This window comes from Ursus arctos, unplaced genomic scaffold (assembly GCF_023065955.2).
Source record: "Ursus arctos isolate Adak ecotype North America unplaced genomic scaffold, UrsArc2.0 scaffold_13, whole genome shotgun sequence".
Classification (NCBI taxonomy): domain Eukaryota; kingdom Metazoa; phylum Chordata; class Mammalia; order Carnivora; family Ursidae; genus Ursus; species Ursus arctos.
The window spans coordinates 26,841,283-26,864,419 of record NW_026622797.1 but is presented as its reverse complement, the minus strand read 5'-3'; the positions used below and the strand labels follow the sequence as shown (position 1 = coordinate 26,864,419).

The window sequence follows — 23,137 nt, the reverse complement described above, 5'->3', positions numbered from 1 at the left end:
CAAATGTCCCTCAATTCTAAAGTATTATTAGGTTGAAGTCACTCAGAACGGGAAATCTTCAGGTATACTGCGTACAGACAAATAACGCCCATTAGATTAAGCAATTTCTTAGATTTTAAGATAATAGCAAATAATAGTAAATTCTATGTATAGAGGTTCAGTTAAGTAAAAAAATGTTTAGTGATTAAAATGAACAGCCTGATTTTCTACAATGAAGAACAGTATACTTACAAGATTATTGCCTTTATTTTAAATTTCTAAGTTGTCTGAGTCACAGTGTTTTGTCCACAGTCTGAGTTAAATCTTTCCCGAGATAGCAAATGTTTTGGGATGGAACCAGTAGGATATATTTCCTTGGCACATTTCCTTTTCCAAGCCTAAAATTCTTCTTTGAGTTTTTAAAGTTTTCTGTGGCACATCTAATTGTAAGCCCGGGTGTGTATTAAGTAAGTGATAGCAGTATTGGTATGCTTGTTCTAATCAACTAACCCTTTAGCCTGCCTATATAACTTGAGTTAGTCATCTTTATGCTTTTAATTTAGTGCAAATGCTAATGAGTTTCATGCTGATAGTGAATCACATCTGTAAGATGACCACAGTTCAGCATAATGATTATAATTTTACTGTAGGTGAAAAGCCCTAATACAGAGAGTATTAGTACAAGTTCAATTAAAGTTCTTTTAAAGATGTGAATTAGATTGACATCGGCATCATTTTCTTTGAGTAGGAAAGCCCTTTGGCCTTATATCCTACAGTTTCAAAGGAGTCATCTCAAACCCTGGATGGAATTAGTGGTATAAAATAGATTTGTCTTCAAAATGAATTGAAACATACTTCCCTTCTGGTGAAGCAGTGAAGACATGTCTGGTGGGAACTCTAATTGGCAACATTCATAATAAACTGAAATTAATAATGAGTATAATTTTACATATTTGGAAAAGTATTAATAAGTAAAACGCCTTGAACTACTGATAGATTTTTTAAAAATTCCTTTACCTTACTATTGTATGTAATTTTATTAATGTATATTATTATTATTTAAGGTTCTAAAGTTATCTTCATTTGTTTTTAATCATTGCTCTTTTTATGACCATGACCAGATATAAAATCTGATGGTGACAAAATCTTGAACTAATACACCTGCATTTATTTAACTGTCAGGTGAAATTGTGTATATTAGCCTTTTATTTGGGCTGAGTCACTCACTCCTCTTCCTTTTACACTGGCCTTTTGTGTAGCATGGTATACGTAATATTGAGTCTGGATGTTGCTTATAGAATATTCAGTGTATGAGACTGAATAGCAGGAAAAGACTTATTGTGTGGAGAGTTAGCAATATAATCACAAAACTTAACTATCTACACATTGTAAATAGGTTAATATTTAAAGAGTCTTTTATCATCACAATGTCCATTTGGTTTAATAGAAAAAATATATTATCTGTTTAATGACATCACCTTCGTGTGTTCTATTAGAAATAAATATAATTAGTGGTCACATCAGCCAGGATTTCTTTGGTTGAAAGTCGAAGAAATTCTGAACCAAACCACCTTAAGTAAGAAGGTAATTTATTCGCTCACATGGTTGAAATGTCCAAAATTACATTTGGCTTTATACACATGGCTGGACGTAGGGCTTAGAGGATGTTCTTGCCATCTCTTCTGTATCACTGGAGTTGGTTTTGTATCAGGCACCATGTGAAAGTAAGATGGCAGCAGCTCCAGCCCCTGCGTCTTTTCTGGTTTCCGTCCAGTAGGAAAAAAGTGTGAGACTCCCTCTCAGACATCTAGGAAAGTTCCATTTTCTCTCATCTGATGGTCCACGTGAATGTTTCTAAACTGATCACTGTGCCTAGGAGAGGGGGATGTAATATACTGATTGGCGTGGGTCCAGCTTAGCTCTTGCAGTTGGAAATGGGAAATGAGAGAGAGGGTAGATAGTCCAACTCATACACCAAGAATGGAAAGAGTGAATAGTGATTAGGTGGAAGTGGCTGGATATATTCTTTTTTATTATTATTATTATTATATTATGTTAGTCACCATACAGTACATCCCTGGTTTCTGATGTAAAGTTCGATGATTCATTAGTTGCGTATAACACCCAGTGCACCATGCAATACGTGCCCTCCTTACTACCCATCACCAGTCTATCCCATTCCCCCACCCCCCTCTCCTCTGAAGCCCTCAGTTTGATATATTCTACGGGGCTGATATTCACTAGATTGTATGCACATCCAACACTTAAACCAAAGGGATTTCATGAAAACTAAGCTCTGGACCTGTGAGCTATAAAATGTTTCATTTTTAAAAATTGAATAAAAGAAAGCCTTTTTTCTGCCAGCTTTTATGATTTTAGAAACTCATTGGAAGGTTTATTTATTAAGCATTTGCCATTTTCCGGAAATAGTCCTTAGTAATGATTTTCAAATAGTAGCCTCCTTAATAAAGTTGAAAAGATTTAAAATTTTTTCTTCCACTCTACAAGAGGAGGGTTTGTGGAACAGTAAAAGAGGGGGCACGCTCTGAAGCTCTCACTGTGCCTTTGCCATTTCAAATGAGATGAGAAAATTTTCTTACCAAGCTATGTACAATGTATTAGGAGGCTAATGAACTTCTTTGCATATTTTCTTTACTTGTTTTCATACATTTTCTATCGGGCACGTGTATTCTTTTACCTAGCTGAGTGCCTTACACAAGCAAACACTAAAATATTTTTTATTACTGCTATATAAGATATGGGGGGTAACCATCTTATTAGAGTTTTAAAAATACATCTAAGGTAAATTTTGGTTGTTGAGAGGGACATTGACAGTGGGTCAGTCAGATATTAAGTGAATGGCCACTGTTTTCTGAAAGATACATTGAAAGGCACTGAAGATACATTGAAGAAGAAAACGGATGGGGTTCCTGTCTTCTTAGACCTGCAATCCAGTGGAAGAGAGAGATCCTAAGGAAGAAAACTAGCAATGGATAATGCTAAGGAGTGTGAGGTTCTTTGGAGAGGTAACATAGTAAGTACAGTGGTTAGGAACATGGGCTTGAGCCGGACTGTCTGAGACGAAATCCTTCTTTCACCACTATTACCTGACCTCAGGCCATGCTGCTTCACCTCTGTCTCTTCATTCTTCACTTGAAAACAATGGTGACGGTGATACTTACATCATGGAGTTTTGAGGAAGATTAAGTGAGTTAATGTGTGCAAAAGGCTGAGGACAGTACCTGGCACAGAGTTAGGGCTCTATAAATGTTGCCTTCTATGATTAACATGTGTGCTCGGAATTCTGTGGAAACACAGCTAAGGACCCTTGAGCTCATCAAACTTGGGTGGTCAGGGAAGCGGGTCGTCTACTCCGAGGAAACAGTGTTCACGCCGTTACCTACGAACAACTAAGACTTAAGTGATGAGAGCTGGAAAGCAAAGGAATGGGAGGTGGCATATTTGAAGAGCATCTGAATGACCGTGGCATGTGTTTGTGTTGTAAGAATTACCAGTGCTCATCTGAGGAACTTGCTCCGGGTAGAATCTGGAATGCTTGGTTGTGTAATAGCATACGAGGCCAGTGATCCTGAAACCTGGCTGGCCATTGCAGTTGTTGGGGGAGCTTTAAAAACAACAACAACAACAGGATTCTGGGCTCCATCTTAGTCCTCCTGAAGGCACATTTTTTAATCACCCCAGCTGAATTTGGTGATTAGCCTCATTTGGAAAGCACTGTTCTACTCTATGGCATAGCTTTGTTTGACAAGCCAAACTAATAGTTTATTTCTGTTGGTATAATGGAAGCTGCATGTTTAATATTCATCTCTTTTTTAAAAACCCACAGAATGGTTTCAGTGCTGAATTCAGAGAGGAAGTGGTTTCTGTAGTTTGAGAATGCCTTAGTTGTTTTTTTTCCCTCAGTTTTGTTTGGGTTATATTATGGTCTTCATCAATTTTCTTACTTTATCTTCTTGCTTACAGACAGAGCTTTTTATAAAACTATAATCTTTGCATAAGAAATCTCAACTGTAAATTTCATGGTTGTGGGACCCAAAGTTGTAAAATATTTGTCTTTACAAATATTACAAATGGCGGAAGCTTACATGTTAGGCAGTCAAGATGTACTTTTATGTCTAGTCCTGTGCCGCACATATGGTTAATTATGCCGCTCAACTGCTTATAGCAGTTTATATTTTAAGATATGTGAGAATATAGCATTGAAGTCATTCTAAGAATTGAATCACCTTCAAAATTAGATGGTATTTGCAAATCTAGAACTAAATTTGTTACCACTGGCTAAGTTAGGACAGGCCAAAAAGGGGGGAGTTTTTAGGGATTTAGATCTAGATTTACCTTCCAAAGCATTCTAAGGTTCTCTAAGGACATTGCATTTTGTCTAGTTCATGAAAGTTGTTAGTAAGACAGAATTCATATTTCTAAATTACATGAGATAGAAGGGAAGAATATTTAAGCTCATTACATAAAGAACATTAATATGAAGTAAACTTTCTTTTGAACCATGAAAACTAAGTTACTGCTATTACAGTCTCCATATAATTGCATAAGTCATAGCCATGCCTGAATGAATGAGTCCGGTAGTTAAAAAACAATCTTCATTCACTCTGAGAAAAAATTTATATTACATTTGATAAGCATCTGGCATTTCAATTCAGTTCAATTATTTGGGCCCAATATGCATCCTTTTGCTGCTTAGCTCTTCCAGAGTCAGATTCAACATTGACACTCATTCTCCTTACTCGCTGTCCTCTTACCTGCTGCGGCTTGAAGTAGACATAGTAGCAGCCAACATTTCCTATTCCATGCTCTGTACGGAGACTCACTGGTTCAGCTGCCAGTGGCAAGCCTGCCACTGATAAGAGAAGCTAGTAATTCAGGTGGGCCCATGGCGCTGTCACAGGGCCCTGGTGAACGTCTGGCTGGCAATGAAAGGCCAGTTGTCTGGAAAATGCAATTATAAAAAAAAAAAACCAACATAAATACAGATATCCCGGTGGCTAAGAGTTGAGTGAGTCATGGCACCATTGGGCCAGAAGCTGGCTCTCCAACCTGGAAAACAAAGTGAGAACGATGAAGTGCCAAATGTGTGCAACAGAAGCGACTGTCAAGTAAATGGAATTCTTAGCTCCTTAGAGCAGTTCCCTCCTTTTTTGTGTCTTTTAAGTTAACTGTAAGAAGGGACAACCTAGGCCATGGTTTTTCTGTGTGTGTGACTGTTGCTTGAATATGTTGGTAAGGAACCAAAATATTGTCCCAGAGAAATGTGGAGTGGCCACCCACCCAGTCTTTGTTTTGGTATTTTGCTTAATCTTTTTATCCTATATAAATATATATGTAATATAAAATAAATATATACAGACATATATATATTTTATTTAAATTCAATTTAGTTAACATATAGTATATTATTAGTTTCCGAGGTAGAACTTAGTGATTCATCAGCTCATTATGTCAACTGCCGTCCTTAATGCCCATCACCCAGTTACCCCATTCCCCCACCCACCTCCCCTCCAACAACCCTCAATTTGTTTCCTAGAGTTTAGAGTCTCTTATGGTTTGCCTCCCTGTTTTCATCTTATTTTATTTTTCCTTCCCTTTCCCATGTTCTTCTGTTTTGTTTCTTAAATTCCACATATGAGTGAAGTCATGTGGTATTTTTCTTTCTCTATTTCACTTAGCATAATACCCTCTAGTTCCATTCATGTCGTTGCAAATGGCAAGATTTCATTCTTTTTGATAGCTGATATATATATTTTGATATATATATACATACCACATCTTCTTTATCCATTTATCTGTTGATGGACATCTGGGCTCTTTCCATAGTTTGGCTATTGTGGACGTTGTTGCTATAAACATTGGGGTGCATGTGCCCCTTCGAATCACTATGTTTTAATCCTTTCGATAAATACCTACTAGTGCAATTGCTTAATCTTTTAGTGAAGTATAGTACACATATGGAACAGTGCATAATCTTAAGTGTACAATGCAAGTAATTTTCACAATGAGCACATCTGTGTACCAGCAGCCAGATCAAGAAACAACATTCTGAGAGGCTTCCCCTACCCCACTCCAGGGTGACCACTGTCCTGCCTTCTAATAGCATAAATTAATTTTGCCTGTTTTTATACTTCTGTGTCAGGTTTCTTTTGTTCAACATTATATTTTGTGAGACTTATCAGTAATGTTGCTAGAATAACAGTTACTTCTTCATGGCCTAGTCCATAGTCATTGTAATGTTTTGACACTCTAAGCCATTCACATACTCATAAGATGTAATTACTAGGATGAACACAGCACATTCAACTTTAAACAGTGCTTTAGTTGCCACTATAGCAGACTTTATAGCTTCAGACCTGATATTAAATATAACTTTTTGAAAACTGGTATACCTCATTTAGGTATTTCCTATGTTTTAATGGAAGCCTTGTGCTAAATCAAATGTTTTTCTCTTAGGCTAGGCTTTTTACAGACTGAAGCTTTAGGGGAATTTCATTCACTCCCTCCATGATGGAAAGGGGTCTCCTTTACCTACGGGTGATAGACTTTGAACTGTCTTAGGTTTTTGAGGAATTTATTGAAAAATAGCCCCAAGAAAGGGAAGGGATGCTTGAACAGCCCAGGACACATTTTCTGTCTTTAGTCTAGACTTTTCTCTGCTTGCTGACTTCATTCTGCAAGCTGGCTTTCCCCAAACAGTGAGACATGTGGCCACCAGCAGCTCCTCAGTGTTATAATCTGTTAATCCTAAAAGAGGGACTGATACTATTTTTTCAGTTATAGTTAAAAAAAAAAAAAACACCCAAAACAAACAACCCAGGTACCTACCTTTAACCTGCCAGCTGTGATCAGGACAGGAAATAAGATAATATGACTGGCCTTGCTTGGACCTGCCCCTGAGTGGTCAGCTGTGTTGAGCCATAGATCCTTCTAGAGTCACATGGTGAGAAAGGATGCTTTTCCTGTAAGAAGTGTACTGTTGGGCAGACCAAACACTAGACATCCACACCACCCTGCTTTATACTCTGAAGGCTAGAGAAAGCCTAAAGATCATTTTATCAAAGCTATTTAGAATTTTGAAACAAATTCTACTGACAGGTGGCTAGACATTGACTATAATTTGGGCCCCTGGAGTTATTTGAAGATCTAGTCAATACTAATTCTGAGCAGTTTCCACTTGGCACTTTCAAATTCCTCATTTCCTCCCGTCCCTACCATATTTAGCTAGATCCAAAAATGTTAGTTACTCTCTTCTATCAGAGTGATTTTCAACTTCTTTTAAAGTAGGAAGGTGGGAAGAGGGTTGGGGGATGGGCAAAATGGGTGAAGGGGAGTGGGACATGCAGGTCTTCCAATTATGGAATGAATGAGTCACAGGAATGAAAGGCAGAGCATAGGGAATATAGTCAATGATACTGTAATAGTGTTGCGTGGTGACAGATGGGAGCTACATTTGTGGGGAGCACAGCATAATGTACAGAGACGCTGAATCATTATGTTGTACACCTGAAACTAATGTAACATTAAGTGTCAACTGTACTCAAATTTTTAAAAAAGTAAGAAGATAGTATTTTTAAACAAAAAAAATATAAATCCCACACATAAAGAGATAGTACATATATATGGATCCATAAACATGTAATGAAAGTATTACAAAAACACAGACTAAAGGGATGCCAAATTCATGATTGTGGTGTCCTCTGGGCAAGGAAGATGGGGAATGGGATTGGAAATATAGTAGAGGTTTCAATTTTATTCGTTTTATTACTTTTATTTCTGAGATAACTGTGGGGCAAAAATGACAATGTCGTGTGTGTGTGTATGTGGGGTTTTTCCTCTCAATTTATTGAAAAAAGCATGTAAATAAAAAGAATTCCTCAAGAGTCAGCCAACATTGGCTGTCTGGCAGGTCTCCTCTAGCAACATGAGGAAGTGAGCACAGTGTCGTTATGGAGCACGCCGGCTGGGGCGCCCGCCTGCCTGGGCTCTTGTCCCAGATCCTGACTCCATGGCTTGCTATCTTGAGGGCCTTATTTCATCTCCACGAGCTTCAGTTTCCCTATTTGTCAACTACCACAAAAATTACTTCTTATATTATCAAAATTTCTACCTCACTTGTTACGTTTTTAAAAAGTTAATACATACAAAATGTTTAGACCACCATCTGCCATAAAATAAGCACTCAATAAATATTGGCCATTATTCATGGTATTATTAATAGGGGTGGGAATGACTTCTAATCATGGGTATGCTTTCTTATTTTATTTTTAAATACATTATCTCATTTAAACTTGATAAGGTAATATTTTATCACAGGTAAGGAAACTGAGAATCAGGTAAGTTAAGTAACTTGATTAAACATCAACAGGGACCAAATGATTGAGCTAGATTAGGACTAAGCTCCGGACCACCAGAGTCCCCATTCGTAACCTCTACATTTCATTACCACCAACAATATAATGCTTATCTTTCTTAAACAACTTCCAAAGAAATCAGAAAAAAAAAACATTATCTAAAATTGCTAAATGTAGCTACACGATGATATGATTTAGAATTGGGAATGGGGGAAAATATATGTAAGTAAGCAAAGGATAATTTAAAATTTTAGTGTTATTATATACCATATATTAAAGTATCTGCTTTGTGCTAGAGACCATGCTAAGTGCCAGCAACCTTATTACACTAAATTCTGGTACAACCCTGCATGTAGGCATTCTGTGGTGTTTTGTTTGTTTTTTTTTAAGAAATGAGGAATCAGTCTCAGAGATACATAACTTGTGCAGGTCACACAGCTACTATGGAATTCCAGACCCTGACTGCCATCACGCCATCAACCATGTTCTTCCATCAAGCTGTACCAGCTTTCTCTCAGCATCACTGACTATTTATAATTTACTGGTGATGTGTATATATATATATATATATATATATATATATATATATATATATATATATGTATATAACTCCTGAGTTTTATTCATTTGGTCATTTTGTTGTCTCCTTATAATTTACAAAAATGGAAGGCAAACAGCATATAAAACATTTAATCAGGGGTAACTTTGTGAAAGTAAGCAATGGAAACTATTTTTGTAATAATGCAAAATATAATCCCTAAATTTTTCAACTCTTTTTTTCCAAGGAGAAAAATATGCCTCTGGCTGGCCTATTAAAGTGTAGTAAATATAAATGCAAAGATTAAAAATTCTCTACTTTGTCTTGGTAGACTACCCAAGTTTAACAGTAAAATTGTTAGCATTTTGTTTCTTATAAACTGTGCTGGTGGGTTATTTGCTAGAAACCGAGGATTTTCAGGGCCTTTTCCTGTCCTGAAGAGAAATGGCGCTATGTGTGTCTGTATCTTGTCACCATGCGTGTTGTTGTTTCAGTGTGAAATTCAGATTTTCCTGCATTGAGTAGATCTAAAAACATTGTCATGACACATTACTTTTTGTAGTTCATCACTTTTAGTAGTTCCTGTGCATTCTAGTAAAAAACAATATATGTGGTGGTCAGTTAAGCATCCGATTCTTGGTTTTGGCTCAGGTTGTGATCTCAGGGTCATGAGATCGAGCCCCTACATTGGGCTTCGGGCTCACTGTGGAGTCTACTTGAGCTTCTCTCTCCCTCTCCCTCTGCCCCTTCCACTCGTGTGCTTTCTCTCTTTATCTAAATCTTAAAAAAAAAAAAAACCAATATATGTATGCATATGATATAGAGATGGTAAAATCCTAACAGTAAAATAGTGTATTTTCCCTGAATTTCTCATCATGAGTATATGTCACTGAGCATCCAAATGGTGTGATGGAGGGTGATCAAGTCTTCATCTCTCATCAGGTGATCAGACTCTGAGAATCTGGGATGTGAAGTCAACAGGAGTCAGAATTGTGGTTCCAGCACATCATGCAGAAATTTTGAGCTGTGACTGGTGTAAATACAATGAGGTACCCTGTCTGGATCTGTCCCTTGCTGCTGAGCCCTTCCCATTGTTGAAATGTTTGCGATTTTATCTTCTGTTCCTTAATGTGGACCTTGGTAGTGTTTATGGACCATTAAGTTAAATTCAGTCCCTTTCAGTTCTAATTGATGATTGTGAGTGACCTGTATTAGCATTAATTGGATTTAAGTGCACATAAAACAGGCAGAGTAAGAAGTAGAAATTCTCAAAGTTCAACAGTGCAGCCTTACTTGCTTATTTGGGAAGCTGCTTTACAATTTATGTAACTTTTTTTTCTTTATTGCTCTTAACCCCACCAATTTGTATCATCTGCTTTCATTTCTTGTTCACTTTGCTGGTTGGGCTGCTGAACTATTTGTAACTTGATTTTTAGTTTGACAGTCCACCAGTTTTTAACATTTTGTTTCATCTTCCCATATAAGCCTAACCAAACTTCATGCTTCTGTAAGATAATAGTGTCTATTTGTACCTTTTTGCAAAGCTTCAGTTAACCACATGAGCATATGAATTCAGAATAGAAATGGATTAAACATGTGTTGATATACTGTTTATGTACCTGAAGTGGTCTTTTGATTGGGACTGACAGTTAAAACATATGCCTTGTTTCTTCTCAGTTTTCAATTAATTAAAGGAAGTTAAGAGAGCATTGTACTGGCAGAGTTCTTTGGAAAGAAATAAAATGGATTAAAAGAAAATAGAGTACATATTCAATAATAGTACTTGAGCTAAATAACAATTCCAGGCAGATAACTGCTGTTCAACTCTCTGTCATCATAAATGAGTTTTCCATATAGAAAATGAGTTGTGGACTATATTTTTCACTTTTGGGAATTCACAAAAAGATGCTGACACATGGTTGAGAGTTGTTAAAATTGGTTTTGTTTTAAATTATTTTTTAAAAAGATTTTATTTATTTATTTGACAGAGAGAGACAGTCAGCGAGAGAGGGAACACAAGCAGGGGAGTGGGAGAGGAAGAAGCAGGCTCATAGCTGAAGAGCCCGATGTGGGACTTGATCCCAGAACGCTGGAATCACGCCCTGAGCCAAAGGCAGATGCTTAACGACTGTGCCACCCAGGCGCCCCAGTTTTTGTTTTAAATTATTGAAATTTTTCCTCAAATGAGCTTACACCGAAACCCAGAACATTCAGACAATGAATTACTGCTCTGGTTGGCAAGGACGGGGCTGACTGTGGACCCAGCACTTGGCCTGTTCAGCCAGGAACTGTGGGTTCACCGAGGGCTCTAGATAGAGAGATTTGTAAAACCTGACCAGATAGGAGAGACTCACCACCATTTGCAGAAGTTCTCAAATAGGATTAGATATTGTATTAAGACATGGCCCATGAGAGTGGGGAACAATGATTGAATTAAATTTAGAAAAAATGTAAAAAATCAAATTTGTACCCTTTTGTTTCCCCCCATATTCCTCGGTTAACAGGCCTCTTGCTGTTTAACCCCTGGTAAAGCCTCACAATACACTGAAGAGAAAGGTGGGCTTATTTGTCAGGCATAATTTTTATTCCCGTATGTACTTACTGGTACTACTACGGGTTGATTGGAGAACCCACAGTGCCATTTGAGACTGTGCCTTGTTCTGATGTGTGCACTGCTCACTTTTCTCCGAATCGTTTTTGCAGAACTTGCTGGTGACCGGGGCAGTGGATTGTAGTTTGAGAGGCTGGGACTTGAGGAATGTACGGCAGCCAGTGTTCGAACTTCTTGGTCACACCTATGCTGTTAGGAGAGTGAAAGTAAGTGTTTATCTTTTCTTTTTATATGTAGAGTATAAATACAAACATAACCAATGAAGTGTATAGAAAACTGTTTAGGGGTTGGGGTTATGGATTCTTTTTATGCATATTTCTGTTCGCCAATTGATGATGAACAATGAAAGCTAAAATTAGGTAAAATATTTGAATAATAATTGAATGAATTGGGACAATGTAGCCAATCAGTGCTTAAGGTTAAATAGAAAAGTTTTTTCATTTTGTCCTTTCCATTCTACTACTATTCCTTTTTATATGTTTTTAACTATGATAATTTACTTTCGGTATTCTTCATAATTTCCCACTCAATGGAAGGTCTCTTGGTTGAAACTACAGAGAGGTTTCTTTACTCTAACATGGTAATAAATATGAATGTTCCCAAACATTTGGGGTATAGAAAATTTTCCACTCTGCCAACAACAGACGATGAGATGAAGATAACTTTTTGCTCCCACTCCTGAGAAATGTGCCTGGTTCTAAGGTGACTTACATAAGCTTCCCAGCTTTTATTGGTGGGTTTTGCTAAGTCACTGTGGAAAACATCTTTTCAATCCCCCAATTTCATTCTTTGTTTTGTTATACTAAGGGTAAAGAAGTACTTTATTCATCTTTTAAATAAGATATTGGGTTATTCCTATTTCAGAAATTCTAAATCTTCAATTAGATTAATATTTTAAATTTTACTGGTTGCAACTCAGCATATGAGACCCAGTGCCATGTTGTTGTTTTAATGGCACACAGGTTGTAGTAGTTGAAAAATAGTTTCAATATTTGTTTCACAGAATGAAATTGGGTAATTTACTGAAAGTATTTTGCAAACTATAAAGCATATTTGAATGTAGTTATATTTATGTATATAACCATTAAAATACTGGGAAGAAAAAAACCTAAAGAAATATAATTACAAAGGGCAGCCTATTAAAGTATGTTGATTACTTATCTAAAAGATATTTGTCTTTAAATTTGCAGTTTTTGTTCTTGATATCCTTTACATTGTTGTGATATACAGATAATGTAAAAATTCTTTTAAAGATGTTTTTATTTAACAATTAAATGATGACTTGATACTTGTGTATATAGCAATCATAATATGTATTCATAAAATGGGTAAATTATATAATTACATATTGTACAATCATATACTTAAATTCCTTATATTGTAGGAGTCATTTTTGGATAGCCATTATGAAATTGTATTTAATTTTTCCAGAATGGCAACCCTTTGGGAATATTTTATTCTAAGTAAGTGCTAAAAAGCTTGAGGAATGACTTTTCTTTGGTGAATGTTAAAGTAAATGTATTTCCTGCAGCTGATACTTAAAAGGCCAGAAGATTTTTGCCTTAAATTAAAGCATATAAGGTTTGGGGAGAAGTAATTTTAAGCAACAGTCTTGATTAAACTTTATTGTAGCACTCATGGGAATGACCTTATGAAGTAACATGTTATAATTACAGCTAACTTAGAAAAGTTTTTTTTTTTTTTTTTTGTAGTTTTCACCATTTCATGCTTCCGTTCTGGCCTCTTGCTCCTATGATTTCACTGTAAGGTACGGTAGTTTTTGATAAGTTTCATTGTGAAATACCGAATAGCATTCTTTCAACTTTTATGAAAAATAGTTATTGTACTAATATGAAAATAATCTGAGCTCGGCACATTTGAATATTTGCCACTAGGATTCATATTATATTTTTATGATCTTGGCATATACGTAAATTCTTTGCTATTTAAAGATAGCCTGGCTATTCTGTTTAAAAGCCTTTTTTCCTGATAGCTATTCCTATACTGACACCTTTCCACACAATAGGCTGCATAGCCAGTATTTTTTAAGTTTAGATTTTAGAAATTGTGAAATTCCATTTTTTCGGGTGTAATTATATGAATCTTAAGGCTTAGATTGTTATAGTTGAAAAAACCAGCAAGGGTGTTATTATGTTTGCGAATGTATATAGATGAGTGTGTATATGTGTGTGCACATCCACATCTATGTATGAATATATACGTGTGTGTATGTGTGTCTCTATCCATACATCCCAGTTCCAATCCCACACTACACAAGGTTTATTCTGGTTTTTTTTCCTCCTTTTCCAGATTTGTAACTCCTAATTCCCATTATCCACAATATATTGACTTACTTGCAAACCCTAGAATGCTCAGAAAGTAATTTTAGAATTGCAAAGCCATGCCTCTCTGAAACGGAATCATACTAATTAGAGTTCACATTTGTTTAGGGCTTTTTTCCCCTAGTCCAAATACTGTGTTTAAAGGTTATTTGGGTTAATTCTGCTCCCCTCCATCAGTGTGGCTGTGTCATTCATTGGAAACACAGTTCGATTCATTTGCTTCTGTTTGTATTCAATTTTCCCGTATCCTTATTGATTTTGTCTGTTTCTCTGAGCAGACAAAACAGTAACATGGTTCCAAAGTCAAGATGTATGTAAAGTTATATTCAGAAAAATTTATTTCCTCTATTCTTTCCAACCCATTCTATAGGGTCCCACATCCTATAATAATCGATATTGCTCAGATAAGTAGACAATGCCTATTTTCTTATTTCCCCCTTTTTTATACAAAATGGAGTGCTCTGGGTACTCTTCAGTTTTGCTTTTTTTCACATAAAATACATCCAGGAAATCACTGTATGTCAGTTCATAGAGATCTTCTCATTCTTATAATACTGCGTTATGTGGATGTACTATCGTTTATTCAACTACTCTCCTATGTATGGGAATTTAGCTTGTTCTCAGATATTTTGTAAATAAACAATGCACAGTGAATAATACCTTGTATGTATGTGCACATTATTAGAAGATTAACTTCAGAGTATATTCCTAGAAGTGAGATTGCTGAATTAAAATGTAAGCATACATATAGTTGTGTTAGATATCACCAAATTCCCCCCAAAAGGAATATATCAATTTTCATTCTAAGAAGCAGTGTTTGAGAATGCCTGTTTCTCTACCGATCTAAAGATCATTGATTCTTTAGGGTTTTCCAAGTACATGATCAAAGCATCTGCCAGGAAAGACGGTTATGTATCTTCAGTTCCAACTCTGATGCCTCCGATTGATTTATCTAATTGCATTTGCAGATACCTCTCTTAAAGTGCTAAATAGTGTTATAATGTCTAATTCTGTATTTATGAAAGTGCCTTTTACATTTCCCTGTTAAAAGTAAGGTGTTGGCTCTAAGTCAAAGTATAGTTGACCTTCAAACACCTGGGGTTAGGGGTACTGACCCCTGCATAACTTTTGACTCCCCTAAAACCTAACAGCCTGCTGTTGACCAGAAGCCTTACCTATAACTAATGTAAACAATTGATTAACACCCATTTTGCATGCTGTGTGTATCATATACTGTATTCTTACAATAAGGTAAGCTAGAGAAAAGAAAATGTTATTAAGAAAATCATAAGGAAGAGAAAATACATTTACAATACTGTATGTATATTTATTGAAAAACAAATTCCATGTAAGTGGACCCACACAGTTCAAACTTGTGTTGCTCAAGGGTCAGATATATATATGTTTGTTTGTCGTGCTAAGGAAATGTGCATCAACTCTTGATTTCTTGAATCTTTTTAAAGTCAGAAATGGATTTTAAGTTTTGTCAAAGGCTTTTTCAGCATCTGTGGAGATGATCATGATTTTTCTTCTTAGAGCTATTAAGGAATTATTGTAATGGATCGAACCAGCCTTGCCTTCCTGGACTAAATCCCTCTTGATCTTTGTGTATTATTTTCTTATGTAGTGTTGAATTTGGTCTGCTATTAGTTTATTTAGAGCTTTTGCATTAGTATTCAAAGGTGATATTGGTCTACAGCTTGCTCTTTCTTTCTTTCTTTCTTTCTTTCTTTCTTTCATGCGTCAGTGTTTTACTTGTTTCATAAAAAAGAATTAAGAAGTTTTCCTAGTTTTCAAAGCTCCGGAACAACTTGTACAACATCGAGGCTATTTGGTCCTTGAAGCCTCGGTTGAGTTCCCCTGTGAAACCACCTAGGTATGGTTCTTTTTGTGGAGTGCTTTCTTGATAACTTTATTTCTTGTATGGAAAATTGGTCTATTTAAACTTTTTATCTCTATTGGGATCAGTTTTGGAAATTGTCCTTAGCTTATAGATTTTCACATTTATTTGTTACAGATGTCTGTAAAGTAGTGTCATGACTTTTTAATTTCTCCTGTTTCAACGGTTATTTCACTCTTATTTCTGATTTTGTATGTTTGTGATTTCTTCTGTAAGTTATTTAATGGTATATATACTTTGTTATTTTTCTTCAGCAAACAAGATTTTGGTTTATTAATTAGAATGACCGTTTTTCTATTCATCACCTCATTAATTTCTACTTTTATCTTTATTATTTCCTTCTTGTTACTTTCTTCTGGCTTACCTTGTTCTTTTTCAACTTTTGAGCTGGGAATTTATTTTTATTCTTTCATTTTGTTAATAAACTGTTTAAGGCTATGAATTTTCTTCTAGTTTCTGTTTCAGTTCTCACCCATAAATTCTGATATATTATGTTTTCATTATCATTTTATTTATTTATTTTTAATTTTTTATTATGCTGTTCACCATACAGTACATCATTAGGTTTTGATGTAATGTTCCATGATTCATTGTTTGCGTATAACACCCAGTGCTCCATGCAATACATACAGTCCTTAATACCCATCACTGGCCTAGCCCAATCCTCCATCCTCCTCCCCTCTGAAACCCTCAGTTTGTTTTGAAAAGATTTGTAACTTCTATCTGTATTTCCCCTTTCTTTCAAGGGTTGTTAAGTAGGAAGTTATTTAATTTCCAGATGAAAGTGCTTTTTAATTTTTAGAAGTTCATTAAAAGTTTCTAGTTTTATTGCATTGTAATTAGAGAATACAGTTCTTAGTCATTCCATTTTATAGAACATATTGATTTTTGGGGGGACCTGATAAATGATCAGCTTTTGTGAGTGTTTCATAAGCAATTGAGAAGAGGGTATATTCTGTATGATCATGCTGTGAAGTCCAATATGTGACATAAGCTCTACTGATTGTTGTTTAGATGTTCTGTATCCTATTTTATTTTTTGACCACTTAATCTCTTTTGTACCAAGAGTGGAATGTTAAAACTATTATCAGTGGGCTTCTATCTGTGTCTCCTTGCAACTCTTGTCGTTTTGATTTCATAAAGGTAGATAGTGTAGTGTGTTGTTTGGTGCATAGGTATTTATAACAGCCATATAGTGAATTGAGACTTTTAGCATCAAAGAGATTCCTTCTTTGTCACAGTTGATCTTTTTAGCTTTAGCTGGGCTTTGTCTCTTAACCTGTGTCACTGTCCCTGCTTTCAGATTGTTTCCACTTTCCGGGTACATCTTTTCCTATACCTTCAGTTTTAGCTTTTTTGAAACATTTTGTTTCTGATATGTCTTTTGTATAGAGCATATATTTGGGTCTTGCTAGGTGAACTAAATAAAAAGTCTTTGTATTGTAATAGTCAAGTTTAACCTATCTATATTTCTTGATAAAAACATGTTTGGTATCAAGTCTGTCGTATCATTTTATGTGGCGACTATTATGTATATTAAGTTACATTTGCTGTTTCTGTATATGATGTAAATTTGGTTGTGTTTTGAAGGTTTATTTTGTTCTTTTATTTAAATTTTTGTAATATTTAGGTATTAAGTTTTTGCTTGTATTAGTGGTTGCGTTTGGTATTTTAAATTTTTTAATGCCTTTATTCCCATTTAAAAAAAATGTAACCATTGCTGACTCGTGAGTTTTTAATGGTATTTCAACACCTACCTACTACATATACGACAAGCAGTGAACTTACTCTATTTCCTTTTTTCCCCACCTTTCCTTTCTCCATCAAATGTTGAGTGATTTTATTTATACTTTGTCAGACCTCGCAACATTTAACAAATTATTTTTCCACTGTTTTCACCTTTGTTTTAGTCTTAGATATACAACTAAATATATCAAATATTCATTATTAATCTTTTTGCTGGAATTTCCCCATCATGTCTCTTAGTTTGGTGAAGTTTATCTTCTAGTAGATTCCTTAAGAAGAGCTGATGGGTTCAGAATTCTCAGGAGCTCTTGCACATTTAAAACTGTTTCTCTATAGCCTTGTCCTTAAAGTGTAGCTTCTCTGAATAGAAATGCTTCAATTTCCCCTACCGATCTTCCTAGTTCCATAGATGAGAGAAATCATATGATAATTGTCTTTCTCTGCTTGACTTATTTCACTTAGCATTATCGGTAGGGGAAGAAAGGGATAAAGAAAGGGGGGGGTAATCAGAAGGGAGAATGAAGCATGAGAGACTATGGACTATGAGAAACAAACTGAGGGCCTCAGAGGGGAGGGGGGTGGGGGAATGGGATAGACTGGTGATGGGTAGTAAGGAGGGCACGTATTGCATGGTGCACTGGGTGTTATACGCAACTAATGAATCATTGAACTTTACATCAGAAGCCAGGGATGTACTGTATTGTGACTAACATAATATAATTAAAAACATTAAAATAAAAATAAATAGATAAATAAATAAATCTACAATATCAAAAAAATAAAATAAATTTTATAAACCTTAAAAAAAAAAGAAATGCTTCGATTTACATTTCTGGAGTTTTTTGAAAATGCTACCTCATTTTTGCCTCCTTTTCTGTCTTGTTTTTGGAATTCCAATGCCAGTCTGATTCTTATGTCCTCATAAGTTTTTTGATCTTTTTTCCTGGGGACCCTGATTGTTGCAGTTCAGTTTTCCCTGGTACAGACTGAAGTGTCCAGTTAGGCTTGTGGCTGGAACATGGGAGATAGCTCGTTGTGGTTCTGTTTTTATTTTTCTTTTTTAGCTGTAATTAAATTTCAGGTGTGTTGGAGGCCTGAGTTTTGTGTAGGGCTTTTGTTTGTTTTGTTTTGTTTTTTGAGGGGTGAAGAGAGAGTGAGCTCACACACATGAGCTGGGGTAGAGGGAGGGTGTCTCGAGCAGGCTCCATGCCCAGCATGGAGCCCGTTGTGGGGCTTGATCTTGCAAGCCAAAGATTATGACCTCAGCTGAAATCAAGAGTTGGATGTTTAACGGACTGAGCCACCCAGGAGCCCCAAGTTTTGTGTAGTTTTATTTGTTCTTCTTATTCTGTATTAGTTTTTTGTGAAGATGCCCTTAGAGTTTTGGATTTGCATGGCTTCCCTGCCTCAACTACCCAGAATTCCTCTCTCCTTTACTTCTGAGTCAGTAGTTGATATGGTAGAAGCTGTATAACTTTGTTTCTGTGGAATATACTGTGGAATAGAATAATTTACAACAATGCCTTGAGAGAAATTACATGCCCTAACTTTTTTTTTAATCCAATACAAGCATGCAGATAAACTGGGAAACATAATCACACTGAGGCTTCCAGCTATCAATTAAAAGGGTGCCATAACAGTTTTTTTTTAATAGTCTGTATAAAATAGTAAGGAGTGATTATAGAACTTCTGGCATTAGAGCCAAAGAATGGCAACATGGCAGACAGGAAGAAAACTTGGCCATCCACCCCAAACTTCTTCAAACTGGAATTGTGGAGATAGATTATTGGCTGAAGGTTTGGGCTGTAAATATGGATTTGAAGACCATTAACTTACTGACAGTTCAGTCCATAAGAATGACTAAGTTTAGAGAAAGAAGAACAAAAAGCAGGAGAGAATTAATGTTGGAAGAAAGAAGGGACAAGCCCACTTAAAACAGGAGAGCATGCAGTATGCCGCAGAAACTTCAGGAGAGGATTTCAACCAGATGTGAATGGCCAGTGATGTGAGATCCTTTGGATGGACTGAGCAGGATAAAGAGTAGAACTTTCAGTTTTCTCTCTTTATATAGTGTCACTTGTGGGCTCAAAAGGGATTTGTGGATATAGAATCTAGTCCTTGGATTTCAAAGACCTTTCTGGTGTTTGAAACTGATCACTGGAGACTTTACCAAATGAGATGGGGCATTAATCTTTTGATCTCATTTTTAGTGTCCCTAACAATTTTAATTGGGTCTTTCTGGTTTCGAGGTATTATTAAGGGGCATATTAAATCCATTTCTGTCCTGTTTCTAATTAAAGGGAAAAACCTAGTGACCTACGTACACTTTATTTTCAGAACTGTTATCATGATCTTAACCCTACTGGCCGTTCCCCGTTTTATCTATATACTTAAGTATCCTTGAAGACCCAGTTGAGAAATGCCTTATCTTTATAGATGTAAATTTGAGTCAGAAATATTTGTTAAGACTGAACTTTTGAATGTGATACTGCTCCAAAATCGTGTAGGTAGCTAAACATGCTCAAAAATCATCACAATTTAAGGCTCACAGTCTTACTCTTCTATTTCTAAGAATTAGGTTTTGCTTCTTTCCTGATCCCTGAGCAAGTCTGGAGATTAGGGGATAGATGTTTAGTGCTTCTGGGGAGAGGATTGGTTTCGGTGACATGCTGCAAGATCAAAAGTGTCATAGCTGTAATTGTAAGCATTTGGAAAAAGTGAAATTATAATGAAATAATAGGAGATCCTTAACATATAACTAAAAAAGACATTTAATGCACAGTTTTCCTATATAACTCAGAGTCCAGGTTTTCATATGTAGGGTGGAATTAATAATATCTCTCCTCAAAAATTGATTATAAGAATTACAGAAGAGGTCATACTGGAAATTACTGTGCTAATTTTTCACTGTTCCAACCTTTGTTTCTCTTCTCAAGACACCTCACCAACCTTATTCACTCAAGGCCTTATATATCTCTTTAAAAGGGGGGGGGGGCTCCTGGGTGGTTCAGTCAGTTAAGTGTCTGCCTTTGGCTCAGGTCATGATCCCAGGGTTCTGGGATTGAGCCCCATGTTGGGCTCCCTGCTCAGTGGGGAGCCTGCTTCTCCCTCTCCTCCCTGCTCCTGTTCTCCCTCACTATCTCTGTCTGTCTCTCAAATAAATAAAATCTTTGAAAATAATAATAATAACTGTGGAGCTCAAGCACAAATTATCTCAATTTTCACTGCAAGCCTGCGGATTGATCTAAATCCGTACCTATCCATTTCTCTGCTACCATTGGATATGAGGGCTCTTAACCCCATACGCTCTTGTTTTCAGAACTGTGAAATCACCCCTTCTCCCTCCTTTATCATTGTTCTCCAATTCCCTACTGACTTCCCCCTTAGCCTGTAATTTATTCCTTTTTCCGCTATCTTCTTTTAACTTCTCTCTTACATTTCTCTTTCCTTCCCAACCAAACTTTTAGCATCCCCTAAGCTTCCGTTCACCAGGGCCATTTTAAGGTCTTCATGGGAATATTATCCCTAGTCAAGCCTGAAGCCTAGAATTCTTTTGTTTTTTCCCTGCAAAATTGGTAATCATTTTCTCAGTATGGAGTAAAAAACTTAAACCAAATTCCATCACAGGCAGTATGTAGAAGCAGCATCCTCTTTTTTCCAGAAATGGAATTTTAATTTTAACACACGTTACAGCTACTTTACTGTACTGCCTTTTTACTAAATGTAACTGGAGGTTAATAATTGTGTATTTCAATATAGCACCACCAAAGACTTTATGAGAAGGAAAGTAGAAAAAGAAAACAAAATCATTTTTTAAAATTTCTTTTTTAATATATGTACTGTATTTTGTAATTCACAAAACATGCTGAGAATACGACTTTAACTATAGTAATGCCTTGTGTGAGTTTAGTTTTCATTATTTGTGTGTAGTGACCATGCATTGGAAAGGTCAGAAAAGAAATGTTTTTAGTAGATTTTTTCCCCATGTGATATGAGTTCAATTTATCCTCTGAAGAATTTTAAATCTCATTGGTTTGATGATATTTTTAGTGCCAGAAAACTCATTTTAATAAAAAGAAAAAGATTTAAGACAAAAGACCAGCAATAACCTGTTTAATTTTCAGCACTGATAATTATACAGGTATTACCTCTAGATTTTGGGCGGCTAGTTTTTGTAACATAAGCTCTTCAAAGATAAGTTTTCATTTACTTGTCCATTTTTATATCTTGTGTAGTTTTTAAGCCTTTAAAATTTCATTTTAAAATAGTTCATCTTGTGCACATGTCAAAACTGATGATGTGATGGATGTTTTAGTATTATAAAATTCAGGTTTCATATTTTTGTTTTATGTGGATATATTATCATATCTAATAGAAAAAGCTTTAAGTCCTTTACCTGTATAGTAGCTCATTATGTTTCACTGAATAAATAATAAAAATCTAAAAATTAATATGTAAATAGCATTTGAAATTAATGTGTTTAGATTAAACAAAAGCTCCAACCTTATAAAAAATATCAGAACTCCCTTTAGCTGATGGGGAATATACTCTATAAAAATATACATCAGTTCTGGGGCACCTGGGTGGCTCAGTCGGTTAAGTGTCTGCCTTCAGCTCAGGTCATGATCCCAGGGCCCTGGGATCAAGCCCCTCATTGGTCTCCCTGCTCAGCGGGGAGTCTGCTTCTCCCTCTCCCTCTGCCTGCCACTCCCCCTGCTTGTGCTCACTCTCTCATCAAATAATAAATAAAATCTTAAAAAAAAATTACACATCGGTTCTTTCTAAACTTCACTCAAGATGGTACTAAATCTAAAATATTTCACAGTGATTTATTTCCTTTCTTCTGTGAATGTTGTCAGCATAGATTGTAGCACACCATCTTCTTCCCATGTACTCTCCATTAGGTTACTTCTTTTTCGGCCGAGGCATGTTTGCTATGCCAACCATGCATGAGCATGATTTGAGTTCTGAGTGCTTGTTTTGGTTTCATACTAAGTGGATTGTTTTGTAAACACAGTTGGAAATCAGCAGATCCAGTATGTATGGCAGCCAAACAAAGGTAAAAGCTGTTAAAATTAGGTTTTTTTTTCATTAGAAAAAGCAACATTTTTCCAGGTGTAGCAAATACTTCTCAGGTATTTAAAGATATAACTTTCATAAAACTGATAAAACTAATATGATAAATTTAAACTCAGAGTAATACTTTTTCACCTTATGATACTTCTATAAATATTCTAACCTTCCAAACATTCTTTGTCGTTGGTCTTGGGTAGTAATATACCAAACTGCAGTGGGGGTTTTTTTGACTTATAGAATTTTTGGCAAGAAAAATAGGGAGTTTTAATTCCAGTGTTTTCAAACTGTGCTCATCTAAGCTTGTGTGATGTGAAACTCGCTCTGCTTATACCAGCAACGTTAATGTTTCCTACTCAACTGTTAAGCTACTTTGGTTACAAAATGGTAGGGCTATACTCTGCTTTAAAATTCAGGCATTTTTATAGAATGCCTGTTATCTGACAGCCCTTGTAATAGACAGTTCTGAATATCTTGCTGACGAAATGATAAAAGTAAAGACCTGGAAAGAAGTAGAAACACACTTCAGGGAGTCCTGAGCCTGTCATTTGTGTTGGGATTAGTGGGAGTAGC

At 35.8% G+C, this 23,137-nt stretch overlaps 1 protein-coding gene across 1 annotated transcript in view; it reads left to right on the top strand.

Moving 5' to 3' along the window:
• The window catches only part of PEX7 (peroxisomal biogenesis factor 7), an 83,324-nt gene that overhangs the window by 21,029 nt on the left and 39,158 nt on the right, over window positions 1-23,137 (top strand). The window contains exons 6-8 of the mRNA XM_026504883.4: window positions 9,835-9,941; window positions 11,596-11,709; window positions 13,216-13,271. Of these exons, the coding sequence (XP_026360668.2) occupies window positions 9,835-9,941; window positions 11,596-11,709; window positions 13,216-13,271 (277 nt within the window). The remainder of the gene's footprint in view (window positions 1-9,834; window positions 9,942-11,595; window positions 11,710-13,215; window positions 13,272-23,137) is intronic.